General features: G+C 32.0%; 1 protein-coding gene and 1 pseudogene across 1 annotated transcript; both read left to right on the top strand.

The window, feature by feature from the left end:
- The first annotated feature begins 237 nt into the window (after window positions 1–237).
- LOC114740017 (glutamate--glyoxylate aminotransferase 2-like) lies at window positions 238–3,233 on the top strand (annotated as a pseudogene).
- Window positions 3,234–6,260: 3,027 nt separating this feature from the next.
- LOC114740018 (cyclin-dependent protein kinase inhibitor SMR6-like) lies at window positions 6,261–7,151 on the top strand. The gene has a single exon (XM_028928133.1). The coding sequence runs from the start codon at window positions 6,617–6,619 to the stop codon at window positions 6,977–6,979; it is 363 nt and encodes a 120-aa protein (XP_028783966.1). The 5' UTR covers window positions 6,261–6,616; the 3' UTR covers window positions 6,980–7,151.
- The last annotated feature ends 7,272 nt before the right edge of the window (window positions 7,152–14,423 follow it).

Raw genomic sequence — 14,423 nt, forward strand, 5'->3', positions numbered from 1 at the left:
GAAGACAGTAACATTTGTATCACAAAATTCCTTCCATCCCAATGAACCTTCACCATTGCAGAACTGCGTTCTAACTTAGAACTGAGAAGCCTTTAGGTGTAGCAGTATCTTCTTTTAATCTGCAAATCTTTCTCCCTGCTACCATATTCTTCTTCTTGGAAAAGATTGAGGAGGTCACGCTTGTCTGTGATATTGAATCTCTCCACTAACGACTCCAAAACTAATGATATATCTTGTAGGTGCTTACAGTGACTCTAGAGGCATACCAGCAATAAGGAAAGAGGTGGCTGAGTTCATACAAAGACGTGATGGTTATCCAAGGTATTTATGATTCATTGTGCATTATTTATTTTCTCAATATATTGTTGTTAAATGTTTTATAGGGTCTCTTAAGGTTAGTTTACAAGCTTTTTGGTGAGAGATTAATTGATTCTTTCTCCATTTACAGTGATCCAGAGCTCATATATCTCACTGATGGTGCCAGCAAGGCTGTGATGCAGATTTTACAACCATCATCCGAGGCCCAGGGGATGGGGTAATCTAGCCTTTTCCTTCTCGGTGCCCCAGTCTACTGTCTTCCAAGTTCAATATCAAAATTATTTTTAACACTTACTTATTTCCAGGTTTTGGTTCCTTTTCCACAATATCCACTCTACTCAGCAACAATTGCTCTCTATGGTGGTACGCTGGTACCGTACTATCTTGAAGAGACAGCAAACTGGGGCCTTGATATTAATGAAATTCGCCAGTCAGTTTCTCAGGCTCGTTATAGAGGAATAACAGTATGTCTTTGATTTGGCTAACATGATGTAAACCATTCTGTTAATTTAAAGCTACAGAATTAGATGCTTTAAGCTTGGATGAAGTGGACATTGGTTTCATATGAGGAGCTTTGCATGGGTTCGTCTGTCACCGGAATAGCTTAAACTAGTTTGTTAGGACTACTGCAAGCCTATTATATACATACCCTTCATCTTTCTTAATGTCGTTTCTTGAATCTTGTGATCGATAGGTTTTCATACCATATCATTTTGTATGAGCTTGTGGCTTGGCCAAATCAACAAGATAGCTTAAGCCACTTTATTAGGATTGCCACGAGTTTATGTACTCTAATCTTTCTGGCTACTTTGTGGATGCGGGACTTCTATTTTCCAAAATTTTTTATCCCATGTGATGTATATGACTTTCAAAAATCAATCCTCTTCTGATTTGTCAATTTCATTTTCTAGATCACTTATTAACTCTTCATGCTTGACTTTATCTAAAGAAAGCTATCCAGTTTCTTATAAACTGAAATATGATCAGGTAAGAGCAATGGTGATCATAAATCCCGGAAACCTACTGGTCAATGCCTTAGTGAAGCAAATTTAAGAGAGGTTTCTGCGTTACTGTTTTCAAGAAAATCTAGTATTGCTTGGAGATGAGGTTTACCAGCAGAACATATATCAAGATGAACGACCGTTATCAGTGCTAAAAAGGTATTCTTTGTTGTTCCACTGATTTGCAGTTTTTTCCACTGACCTAACATCTAATACTATATTTTTGCCCTCCTCAAATAGGTTTTGATGGATATGGGGCCACCAATAAGCAAGGAACTCCAGCTTGTTTTCTTTCACACAGTGTCAAAAGGATATTGGGGTGAATGTGGACAGAGGGGTGGATATTTTGAGATGACTACATTCCTCCAGAGGTATGCCTTGGCAAGTCCGTTGAAGTTACTGAGGACTTGAGTTGGAACATGGAGTGGTGGAAACATAATCGAGAAAGGCCTGAATATTATTATTATTTTTAAACTTCAGTGACTCTAATTTCTCCAAATTTTACGTTGTTAACAATGTTGCCTGTGATATTGACCAGAAATACATCTGTCAGTGCCACGTGAAATGTTATTTCACGAAACTAAGTTGCTGTGATGCTTCAGTTCTTTACCCTTGTATACTCTCGGTTGGTTTTTTACTTGAACTCTCACTTTCTTATGCAGACAGTTGATGAGATCTACAAAGTTGCGTCAATCTCCCTCAGTCCAAATGTTCCAGCACAGATATTTGTAAGTTGGATTGAATGTTTTCTGATATGACATTTTTTTATGAACTCATTTGTTGGAACTAATAATCTCATTTGTCGTCTTCCTTGTTGTACAGATGGGGCTGATGGTGAATCCACCCAAACTGGAGATATAACCTATGAACAATTTGTTAGGGAAAGGTAATAATAATAAGACCCAGTTGCTGGGTGTCAAAATTCATTTTAGTTAGCTGTGGTTTTCTTGATTGGTGATACATGAAAATGATTAGTGTACAACCTCCCTCACATTCCATCCATCTAAATCAACAATTCTTCTGTTATATACAGCAAAGGAGTACTCGAATCACTGAGGAGAAGAGCGAGATTAATGACTGATGGATTCAACAGCTGCAGGAACGTTGTATGTAATTTTACAGAAGGTGATACACTTCAATTAACTTTTCTGTGGAATGCGATATTTCCTTTCACTTCTGGTATGTTCTAAAATCGTGTCCGGGGTAATCCATTGATCATCAATCAACTGGTGTTTCAGGTGCTATGTATTCCTTCCCTCAAATACGATTGCCTTCCAGAGCAATAGAGGCTGCTAAACAAGCTGGAAAGGCCCCTGATGTTTTTTATTGTCTCAAGCTTTTAGAAGCCACCGGCATATCCACTGTTCCTGGTTCAGGATTTGGACAGAAAGAAGGGTAATGACCTGATAATTTATTTTTCTATCCAAGTGTTTATATTTCTTCTTTGATGCGTCTCTTTAGAGCGATAATAAAATGATATTCCTCTGTTATTCGACTTTTAATGCCTGAAACTTTCTGCATATAGGGCTTTCCATTTGAGGACAACTATTTTACCAGCTGAGGAAGACATGCCTGCTATTATGGATAGTTTCAAAAAATTCAATGATGAGTTCATGGAGCAATATGAAGACCATAGAGGTTATTCAAGGATGTAATCAGTTCACCTTGAGTTTATATTTGATTCATATTTATGTGTTTCTGTGAGCTGTCAATCCCCACCCTTCAAAAGAATCGTGGCATCTTCTGCACAGAGAATCTACCTTTCCTTTACTGGAGATAACCAATTCTGAATGTCAACTTCAACTTTTAAAACTAGGGTTCTAGGCCAAACTCAACCTGACCTGGCCCATGGACATCATTATACGTAACAATGGAAAAATCCACAAAGACGGAGAAGAGTTTGCTTTTGATTAATGTGGAGCCTGATTATAACAAATCAGTATATCAGTATGCAATAAACAGAATGATTCACCTTAAATCCTGAGAAGTATGGAGATTGTTTTACTACAGCTTCTTATGTTTCCTATGTATTATAAAGACATTTGTGAATAGTATACAACTTGTTAAACATACGGATCCATAACTTTCAATCATTATAGTCATGCATCTAGAAAATGGAAGGACAAATTCCAGAGTTTCCCAGCAGTACTGGCTTTTCCAAGTTGTAAAGACGTGGGGATCAAGATAAAAAGTAACGGAACATGGGACATTCAAATAAAAAGAAAGAAAAGTAGCTTTGAAGCCTACAGCTGTTTCTTGTTGTTTTCGCCTCCTTTCTTTCTTTCTTTCTCATCCACACGGACACAGTTGAATTGTCTGATATCGATATTACATTACTGATGACTTATGTTTCATCCATTTATTAAGAAAGATTTCATTTCTTTAGGAAAAGAAATGGCCTGGAATTTCTCATATAGCTCTGCTAAATAATACCCTAACATAGTAACAAGCCGGGCATGATGATGACTTTCTTGAATTGCTCATGTCAGAGGATGTCATTTGAAACTGTGCGTCTCTCAGGGGAAAATGTGTAAAAGTCTAAAAGACAACACGTTGAATATTATATAAATGTGAGGTGTCCATTTATATTGCATCAAATCATTCAGATATTTAAGAAAGAGAAAGAAAAACTATATAACTCCAAGCATTGATTTCGCATGGTGATATCATTTTCCACTAATTTGAAAGTGATATTATTATGAGAAAATTAAACAGATATAATCAAGCATGTCTTAAACCTCTGTTCCCTTTATTGCAATTCTAGCAGGATAAGAAGTGAAACAAGTGAGAGAATTCAAGTGCTTTAAGACTGAGGCTAAAAAATAATTTGAAGATGATAATTCAAAGTGAAATAGGATTTTGAATTTGGATTTTCATTGTAAAACAACCCATTTGACGATTGTATTTCAAAATCCTCCAGCTAATCCCATATCTTACCATATCTTGTAAATTTGTTTTTTTTTTTTAAAAAAAAAAGGTTCCATTCATGCACCTATGAGGAAAACAGATACATAATAAGACATGGAAGCAGGAAATTAAATAATCCACCTTAAAAGTGAGGGGATAAAAGGAAACAGAAGGCACAAACATGGGATTCACAATGAGACATGAATGCGGAAAATTACCAAGGATGGTTAATGACTATAGAATAGGAACCTATTTATAGATGCCACGTGTAATGAGCTTTTCACTCTTCCTAATAAGTTTTTTTTTTTATCCCTATATGGCTTGGTGTTGTATAGCTTTTTTGCTCCAGAAATAAACGGGTTGCTTTTCAAAATTTTGATGGGACAAATTATAAAAAATTAAGGGCCTTATATTTTAAAAATGACTATGAATAGCAAAGGCGTTTAGTTATTAAAGAACAGGGCTGGACCAAAATTTTTCTATTTCAATTGAAAACATCATGATTTTTTAAAATAGGAAGCTTAATTTAAGAAAATCCGAAAAGTTTATTAAAAATAAGAAACTTAATTTAAGAAAATCCCTAGTGTTGAGTTTATGGGGAAAAACATTAGACCTCCCCCTCTAAAATCAAGAGAATATTAACACACATCACTTAATTGGAGATGTTGATACGTTCCTTTATTTTTGATTATTTAAAGCTTTAAAATTAATATTTAAACAAACTATTACTTAATTATTAAATGGATATCTCATCACAAAACTAAAAGTTAGTGAATATATGAATTAATTATAGAATAACAAGTTGGGAAAATATAATTTTGGTCCTTAAAGTTGTGTCAAGGACCCTATACTTTCATTAAGAAATTAGTCCTTAAAATTTTGCTCAACTTTGGTTAAGATTCCTAAAAAAGACACGCTGCTTATGTTACTATTGTGATAATAATGTTTGATAAGAGCAAGTGGTAATGACCAAAATTACTCACAATTCCAAACTGATTCTTAAATGGAGAAATTATTAGCATCTTGGCTTAAACTGATCAAGGTTCAAGGATTAAAAAACAGTTTTTTTTCCTAAATAAATTAGTCTGTACAAGTATTTCTATAGCTAAAAAAGGTCAAAGTAAATAATTTAATTTATCATCTACCTATGGTATAACATAAAAATTTTGATAATCTCATTATTCATATTCATAAATAATATAGAATTTTCATGTAATGTATGGAACATAGAGTATTTTTAAAGGAAAACAAAGAAATGCAAGTATATTTTTATATCTTGTCATCAAAATTTATACTAACAACATGATATGTGTTATCAGCTCAATTTGATTTAATGGTATAGGCCATTATCTTTTATTGATAATGGAAGGCATGACTTTTTATTATTCAACAAAAGAGTATGCCCATAGGACACATTTATAAAGAGGCGAACACGCAATTTTATATTTAAAATTACTTAAAAAAGATGTTAAATGTTGTAAGGTACTACCTCCGGTCCTTAAATGTATCATTTTATAATTAAATGTAGTATATAAAATTATCCACAATGAATGATTTAATTCTTAATCCGCTTTTCAATAAAAATATGATAAATGTATCATTTTATAATTAAATGTATAATTTTAAGGTGAATCGTACATTTTTTTGGCCAAAAAGGTAAATCGTACATATAACCCCCCAGATTTTATGGGTGAATGTAAGTTTTTAAATATTCGTCAACTTAGATAATTCTTTTGTGGTAGGTTGCAGAAAATATCAACAACAAAAAAAAAAACATGTGGCATCCTCAAAAAGGAAGAACAATTCTAAAAGCAAAAGACTTTAGCCTACATTCTTAGGACTGACTTGATATGTTTACGATCCCAAACACCCTGTGAACTTGGCGCCAAAATTCATGTCTCCCCCACTCTCTCTCTTGCCCGTCGGTCAGCTCTTTTCTCGGGCACCCTCTTCCTCCACCGTCTCTCCTGCCTGGTTTTCTATATCTTTGTCAGCAACTCACGAGTTTCCTCGGGTTCTCTCTCTCTCTCCTCCTCTTCCCAATTGGCCTTATAACAATCACCATCTCAAACCTCACCTTCTTCACATTCTTCATTTATGACCGTATCTTACAATTCTCTCCAATCTCTTTCACTGTTCCCTCTGCCTCAAACAATCTTCATATACACTCTTTGATCCTTTAATTTTGAACCAGCCCCAAAGCCCCTTTTCTTCTGCACTTTCCTACTGGCTTCATCTCTTATTCTTATTCCCTCCATACCCAGAAAAAGATAAAGCAACAAAGTCCTTTTTTCCGCTTAAAAAAAGCCATCTTTATTCCCTTATTCCCCTGCCATTTTTATATATATACACCATCTTGAAACAGTTTTTTGTTTTTCTGGTTTATAAATATGGGTTTCTCTGAGAAGGCACAGGTCGTGGAAGGAGGCTTTGAGTCGTCGTCGTCGTCGTCGACGTCTAATGCTAGTAACAAAAAATGGGTCATCGCCGGAATCAGTTTACGAGGGCCGTTGAAGCCAATTTACACGGCCGAGAAAGATCGCGAGGATGACGACGAGACGGAGGAGTGTCTGACGACGCCGACAGGGGAAGAGTCCAGAATCCCACCGCCTTCCACTTGCCCGCCGGCTCCTCGGAAGCCAAAGCCGCCGGCGTCTTCTTTCAAGTGCAAGTATCGCCGTGGCGTTAACAAGTTCTTCACTCCTCCAGATTTGGATACGGTGTTCATACGCCATGTTGAAAGAGCTAGCTGACTGATCTGCTATCTTCTGTAGCTCTCTTATTTATAGTCTAGACCTTCTCTTTCAGTTTTAGTTGTTTGCAGATTAGCTAGAGCTAGAGCTAGAACTACTGAACTCTATAAAACTATTTGTATAAACTAGTGTGAATCAATAAAATGACATCTTAATCAGCTTCTGTTTGTTATTCTGCGTTCCTAATTCTCAACCTTGTAGGAGCAAGATCGTAACTTGCTTGAGTTTATCCTTGTCAAGTAGCTTTTTTAACCACTTCATTCAATAAAGTTAGTTAGTGTCAGTAATGAAATCAAACTACTGAGTCAAATGTTTTGGTGACATGACATATATATGACTTCATTAAATGCCAGAGTGAAAAATAAGAATAATAAAGATAAGCAGATAACCAGAATATCTCGTAGACGAGGAGACCTAGGTTTTAATCAGTTGAGAAGAGACTTTTAGAAGCTGAAGCTTGTTTATTTCTCCTTTTTTCTGTGCATGAGCTGATTGAGAAGACAGACTTTTTCCATATTTACCAGTGAGTGATCTGAGCGTTTAGCTTTAGTGATGATCACTGTTAATATATGGCCCCGCGCAAGAGAGAAAAAATTCCAAGCCGATCAAAATCAAAGGGTACACATATATCATAAATATAAATAGCCAATAGCCAATAGATAAGTGGGAATGAAGCCTTTTTCAAAAGAACGATATGCCTTCTGCCAGATGCTGCACTTGCTGCTCCTCATTGCCCGCTCGAGAGAATTTTAAACGGAAGCCCCGATAAATTCTTGAACATGTAGCCCTACTCATATATATATATATATACTCTTTCGATCCTTAATACAAGAGCTATTTAACTAATTTAATTAGATTAAAAAATTAGATAAGTTAATTATTTATAAAAAATGTGACATATTTTTTCTAAAACATTATAATCATCTTTTTTTAATACCTCTTTCTTTTTTCACTTGATTATAATTAAGAAGTATTCATAAGGATAATTTGAAGAAAATTGATAAATATAAGAAATAGGTCTTATATTTAGGACCAAAACTAACTAAACAATTGGATCTTACATTAAGAATCGGATGAGTATATATAAACACACAGAGATGTTTGGTTGGGAAAATAAGTTTAATGTTATTACCAAAAAGACTCAGATAATACTTACTTTGTGAGAATTTTTGGTAATTATATTTATTTTTTAAAAGTTTAAAGTCATTTTTTCTGTTTAGTTTCATATTCTTCCCTTCTTTTGACCCTAGGGTTTCAGCGTCTTGCAGAGGCCCACATGTCCTCCGACCTCCGAGCCGAACCACCTGGGGAGGGTTGGGATTGATAGTGGGGAAGGTTCTGTGTAATGTGACTCTTTTTTTTTTTTTTTGGTGAGTTAGCCAATGAATTCACAGGTGATTAGGTAAACCGACAAAAGACAAACCACATGTGAATTAAAAAGGAAGATTAAGAATCCTATGCTTTATTTGAATGGCCCCTGCTTATTGCACTCTAAAGCTTCAACACGCTTGAGCACCAATAATTGATCTTTTACATTATACGTAGTATTTGATGTCGTACGTTATGTTTACACATAATTGCCAAACTCGCTAATTTACTAATTAAGTAGGTACGTACGTACACATAATCATAACCGGAGTTTGTATTATTTTATTTTTATGGAAAAATAATTACTATTTATTTAATTAAATTATAATTAATTGACTGGCTTCTTGTTTTTATACATGTGGACAAGCTGGGGCGGCGCCTCCAAGACGGCCCAGGCATGGCACCTTCAATATGCTAGAAATTAACAAGAAGCCCTACGCTTTGATATATTATTTAGACCTTAATCTAATTTTTATAATTTAAATTTTGGAAACAGAATTTTTTTGCAATTGATAATTGTATGGTTTTTTCGTTTTAAATGTGTAAATATTTGTTAAGCATCATTGAAATATTTATTTGCACATTATTTTTGTCCGACGGAATTGATAGAAAAAGGAGTGGCCCTAAATTTTATCAAACAAAGGTAAGTTTGTACCTGTATATATTATCTTAACACCCTTAAAATACGCATGACTTCAAATGATAAATAAAATTGATAAAAATATGTATAATAAAATATAATAAATTCGCATGTGATAAAATAACATTGATAATTTTTTATTATCATGAATATCTAATTACAATTTTAAATCATAGGAGTCAAATTAAAAATTAAAAATTAAATACAGTTATATAAAATAAATAATCTTAAAAATATAGTACTATATCCAATCCTTATATACCCAATTGACTAATTTGAAGACATTAGAAAAGTTATTAAATTACTTAATTATAACATGTGTTATATGATTCTTTTAAAATACTTATGTCTATCATTAGATTATGTGTCAATAAGTAAAGCAAATTAGTTTGAAGAAAAATGATAAATATAAACGCTTTAAAGTAATTTAATAATCTTTTAAATATATTTAAATTGATCAACTGAGTCTTATATTAAAAATCTGACGGACTCTATAAAAACACAATATAAAACAGGCGCATTTAAAAATTGATTCGATGTAATCAGATGGGGATCAGAATGAGCGGGAAGAGGAGGCTCACTTGATAAAGGGTAGGAATTGGAAAATGGTTTTTTCCTGGGATTTGAGCAAGAAACAGATTTTTCTTGTCCTCGCTACGTGTGGTTTATTAGTTGATTAGATTACTACAAGATTCCTCAATATAATCCACCTCAATTATTTCACGCCCTTTAAATATTACCAATTTGTGACCAGCTTCATATGTCATGGAAATGCATATCGCATATTTAATTTTCACCTAGCTACCTACACATGCTGTGCATTAGTTTAGCAAAATATATATAAAATTCATGTCTCTCTCTTTGTTCCCACGTGTGTGTGAGGGTGACAAGGGACAAAACATCCGTAGGATGATGTCTTTATTTAATACTATCTGATTTTTAATATAAAGTAGAGATTCAATTTTATTCTAATATAAGTCTTTAATATTTTTATTATTTTGTCTTTAAGTAATTTTTATGATCATTACACATGCTAATGAGGGTTATTCAAATACACAAGGTTAATAAATTTTAGGAAAGGTACCATATACTTATTATAAATAAATAATTAATTAATTTACTTAATATTTATAGTTAATTACTAACTCTTATATTAAGAATTGGAAGAAATATAATGGATGAACTCGGAAAAATTTTGAAGCTTTTTCAGATATTAAAATTATACGTATGAGATCCAATCCAAAAAAAAAAATTTATACGTATGAGGCCTTGAGAGTTAAAAGTGCTTGGCACGCTACTTAGGTCACCATTGACTTAATGTGTCTTAATTGTACTTTATGATGCGCAGATGCGCCGTAGAGCTGTCAATAAGGGCCAGTCCGGCCCTAAAGGGTTGGCCCTTGAAAGGCCAGGGCCTAAAAGGGCTGGCCCTTTAAACCCACATACCTTAAAATTATCTAATTATTAAAGCCCGGCCCTTAGGCATGCGGGCTCAGGGCTTAAAAGGGCTGAACCTTTATGTTATTTTTAAAATTTAAATTCTTTTAAATTATTTTAAAATAAAAAATAAAACAACAAAACTTCTAAGATTTTTTATTCAAATTATAAATATAAGTAAAATAAATTAGTGGTGTATAGAAAAAAATTAAATGCTATAAACTATTGTCCAAAATAAATAAAAAATCAAAATCTAACAAAACACGAAAAACAGAAAGATAAAACCTAGCAGTTAAAGATTAACAATATCAACATAATTATTATCTTTATCTTCATCTTCATCAGTATCATCAAGCTCAGCAATATTTGATTGTTCTTTACTACAAGTGAGCTCTTCTTCAGTGATAAAATATTAAGGTTTTTGTCTTCATTTACCTTATCTGAAATAAAACTATGCAGTAGTTATAAGTACAAATAAGAACCTGAACATTTGTTCGAATAAGAAAAGTTTTACACTTTGTTAAGATATGTAAACCGATGGTAAATGAAGATCTACTAGCTATTATGGTGATTAAAATGTTAATAATATCAGTTACCTTCTTGAAAGAATTGCAAATTGATTTTAATTGTTTTTCCACAAGTCCAAGACATTTAATTCTTTTCAATTATCTAGCTTGAGTATTGACTCTTCTAGGTATTTTTCTAATTTAAACTTATTCATAAAAAACTAATCTATAACTTTATAAATATATTGATAATAATTAAAAAAATAGACGGGTTTAAAAGGGCTAGCCCTTGGCCCTAAAGGGTTGGCCCTTTTATTTTTGAGCCCTATAGGGCTAGCCCTTTTAAGCCCAATTTCCTTTTAAACCACATAAAATACAAGTCTGGCCCTCCATTTAAAAGAGCTTAAAAGGGCTGGCCCGATGGGCTTGGCCCGTTTTGACGGCTCTAGATGCAGTGGTATAACCATGGAAGCTATTCTCATATCCATAATACTAGCTCCGGTCTTAATTATAAGATCCAGTTGACTAATTTGAGGAGATTAAGGAAAGAAGTTAAGTTAGTTATTTGTAATAAATAGGCATTGTCTTTCCTAAAATATTCTTATTAATCAACTATATTGGCTAGAACTACAATTATTAGAAAGACTACCTTGAAAAAAAATGTATAAATACGAGAGACAAAGTGGATTGAGGTTTTATATTTAGAATCAAAATAAAAATCAAACAAGGTCTTATATTAAGGACCGGAGGTAATATTTATGTTTAATAATTGAAGATATCTTGCATGTTCTAATGATACTGCAAATGTTAATTAATATAATAAATTAGTTAATTATAATAAATGTGACATGACTTATTTAGAATAATTAATATATATTATTTTATGTTACTTTTTTTTTTTGGTAATAAAATTGGGGTGCAGTTGGATTTCAATCCTCCAAAGTGTTAGACATGCATAGCGCCTTTAAAAGGAGATGAAAATCAGACAAGAGGGGCTACGCAAAGGTCAAATAAGAGCCGGACCTCGTTGCGTGTCTGGACTTTAAGGTCCATTTTGGAGGCACATTAATTTATAAGTTTTTTTTTTTTTGAAAAGATACAAAATTTTTCCCCCCTCAAAAAAGAAAGATTCAAAGTTTTAGTATTGTTTATCACTTTTTTTTTTTTTAAATGGGGTACGTGGTTTATCACTTTTTTACTACGGACGATGAAATTTTAGGATTGTCCCAATATGTGATTGGGCTAAAATATAAGTATTCATGTCGTTGTCACCCAAAAAAGAAAATACTCATGTCGTCAATTAATTAATTAATTAATTACTACACAGGCTTCTTATTATTATATCAGACGTTTTTTTTCTTGTCACCTGCGTGCACAACATCTGAAAAGTGAACGATTATTATGAAAATTATCAGAAATATTGATATTTTTTTGGCTTCCAAAGTTTTCACCATCTTAATAATCTACCAACTTTATTTCATTCATAACGGTAACTGATGAATCCTGACTCTTTCCACCGCTCTATGAATTAAAAACTAACAATAGCAACCTTAACAAATCTTGTATTCCTGAAATACTTGAGTAGTAGTAATCAATAGACATTTGAATATTTATTTTTTCTTGCCATCACACCATAAAATCTTGTTCTTTGAGACTTAGGACTGCAGCTCAAACTTTAGTATCTTAGATTTTTCGTTCATCCCAGGATTGAAATTCAGATATTATCTCTAAACAAAATTGTCACATCTTGTATATTTTTCAATATACAGATATTTGAGTGAAAATTTTTATAACCATTACGTCAATTATTTTCGATAATATTTTGCCGTGAAAATAAGATACAGGCACAATGTAATTATTGGAAAACTCATTTGGTCTTATTTCTAGGATAAAGAGAGTCATTTTTCATATAAGTGTATAATTCTACTTTTCATTTATTATTATGTTAATTTTGTTCCTATGAGGTATCACTTTAGTCCTAGCCTCTAACATATTTTATAAAGACAAAAAAAAAACTTTAAACTTCATTAACTCTCATTTAAAATTTAATAAATTTTTAACTTTATTCTTATTTAATATATATTAAACCTTATATAAATAAAATAAACATAATAATAAATGAACCGTAAAACTGTACATCCGTATAAATTTTTTTTACTGCTCTATAAATAGAATTAAAAAATGTCTTCTCTATTTTATAAATAGGATCAGAAAATATAATGTATATTAAATAACAGTAAAGTTGAAAAGTCATTAAATTTCAAGACAGATTTAATGATATTTAATTTTTTTCAGTTCATATAAAACATACTAAAAATAATTTATAAATAGTACGTGATATAAGCAGGAGCAGAGGAGCATGCATCTATATGCTCATTCATTCAACCAGAAGCAATGAGATATAAGACAATCGACTTTAATTTGATGAGAAAAAAAAATGGAAAGTCGAGGTCAACCAATTCATGATGGGGCTAACGAAAAAAATATGAAATATTTGTGAACAAGTGATGAGGCATTTGACTGCTAGATAGGTGATAAAAGATTCTGTTCTGATTCACACCATAACTGATTCTGTCTTCACGCTCAGATCATTTTAAAGCAGTCCCACATATACAGCAATTGTACTGTGCCTGCCCAAATTGTAAATAGGAGTTTTTTCAAATTATTTTTTAACAAAAGGAATTTACCCTCATGTTTAAACAAAAGCGTTAACTATTAGTTGAACAAAATCACCACAACTATAATAAAGAGTTTGCCTTTAGGATCCTTACCTTTTGGTATGAAGAATTTTATTTTATACCACTTTTGATTTTTATTATATACAACTAACTTAATTTATTTTTTTTAATCTACTTAAATTAGTCAACTAGTTTTTATATTTAGGATCGGAGGTAGTAATTGATATAATAAACAGATTGATTATCCACGTTTTATTTTTTTGTTATTAAAATTTATACTACCTCTAATTTTTAATATGAAAGTTAGTTGAAGATTCAATTTAATTTTAAATATAAAGTTCAAATTTACTTTGTCTCTAATATTTATTTATTTTGTTTCAAAATAACCCATATGATGATTACACATGTTGAGAAGATTCTAGCAAGAAGTAGTTTTAATACACATAATTAATAAGTGTATTTTAGTGAAAACAATATTTATTTATTACACATAATTAATTTTACTAATTTTTTAATTTCTACAAACTAACTATCTAATTCTTATATTAACATGGAAAAGTAATACTCTTCCGATCCTTAATGTAGGACGTGATTGTCAAATTGATTTTGATTCTAAATATAAGACTTGTTTTTCATATTTATTAATTTTTTCTAAATGACTCATATGGATATTTCTTCAATTATCATCAAGTAGAAGAGGGAGGGATGATATTAAGGGAGATGATTATAGTGTTGTAGAAAAAACATGTCATATTTCTTATAATTAACTAACTTACCTAACTTTCTTAATCTAATTAAATTAGTTAAATAGATTT

Source organism: Neltuma alba, unplaced genomic scaffold, assembly GCF_004799145.2.
Source record: "Neltuma alba isolate B1F8T4 unplaced genomic scaffold, ASM479914v2 tig00003021_pilon, whole genome shotgun sequence".
In the NCBI taxonomy this organism is placed as follows: Eukaryota; Viridiplantae; Streptophyta; class Magnoliopsida; order Fabales; family Fabaceae; genus Neltuma; species Neltuma alba.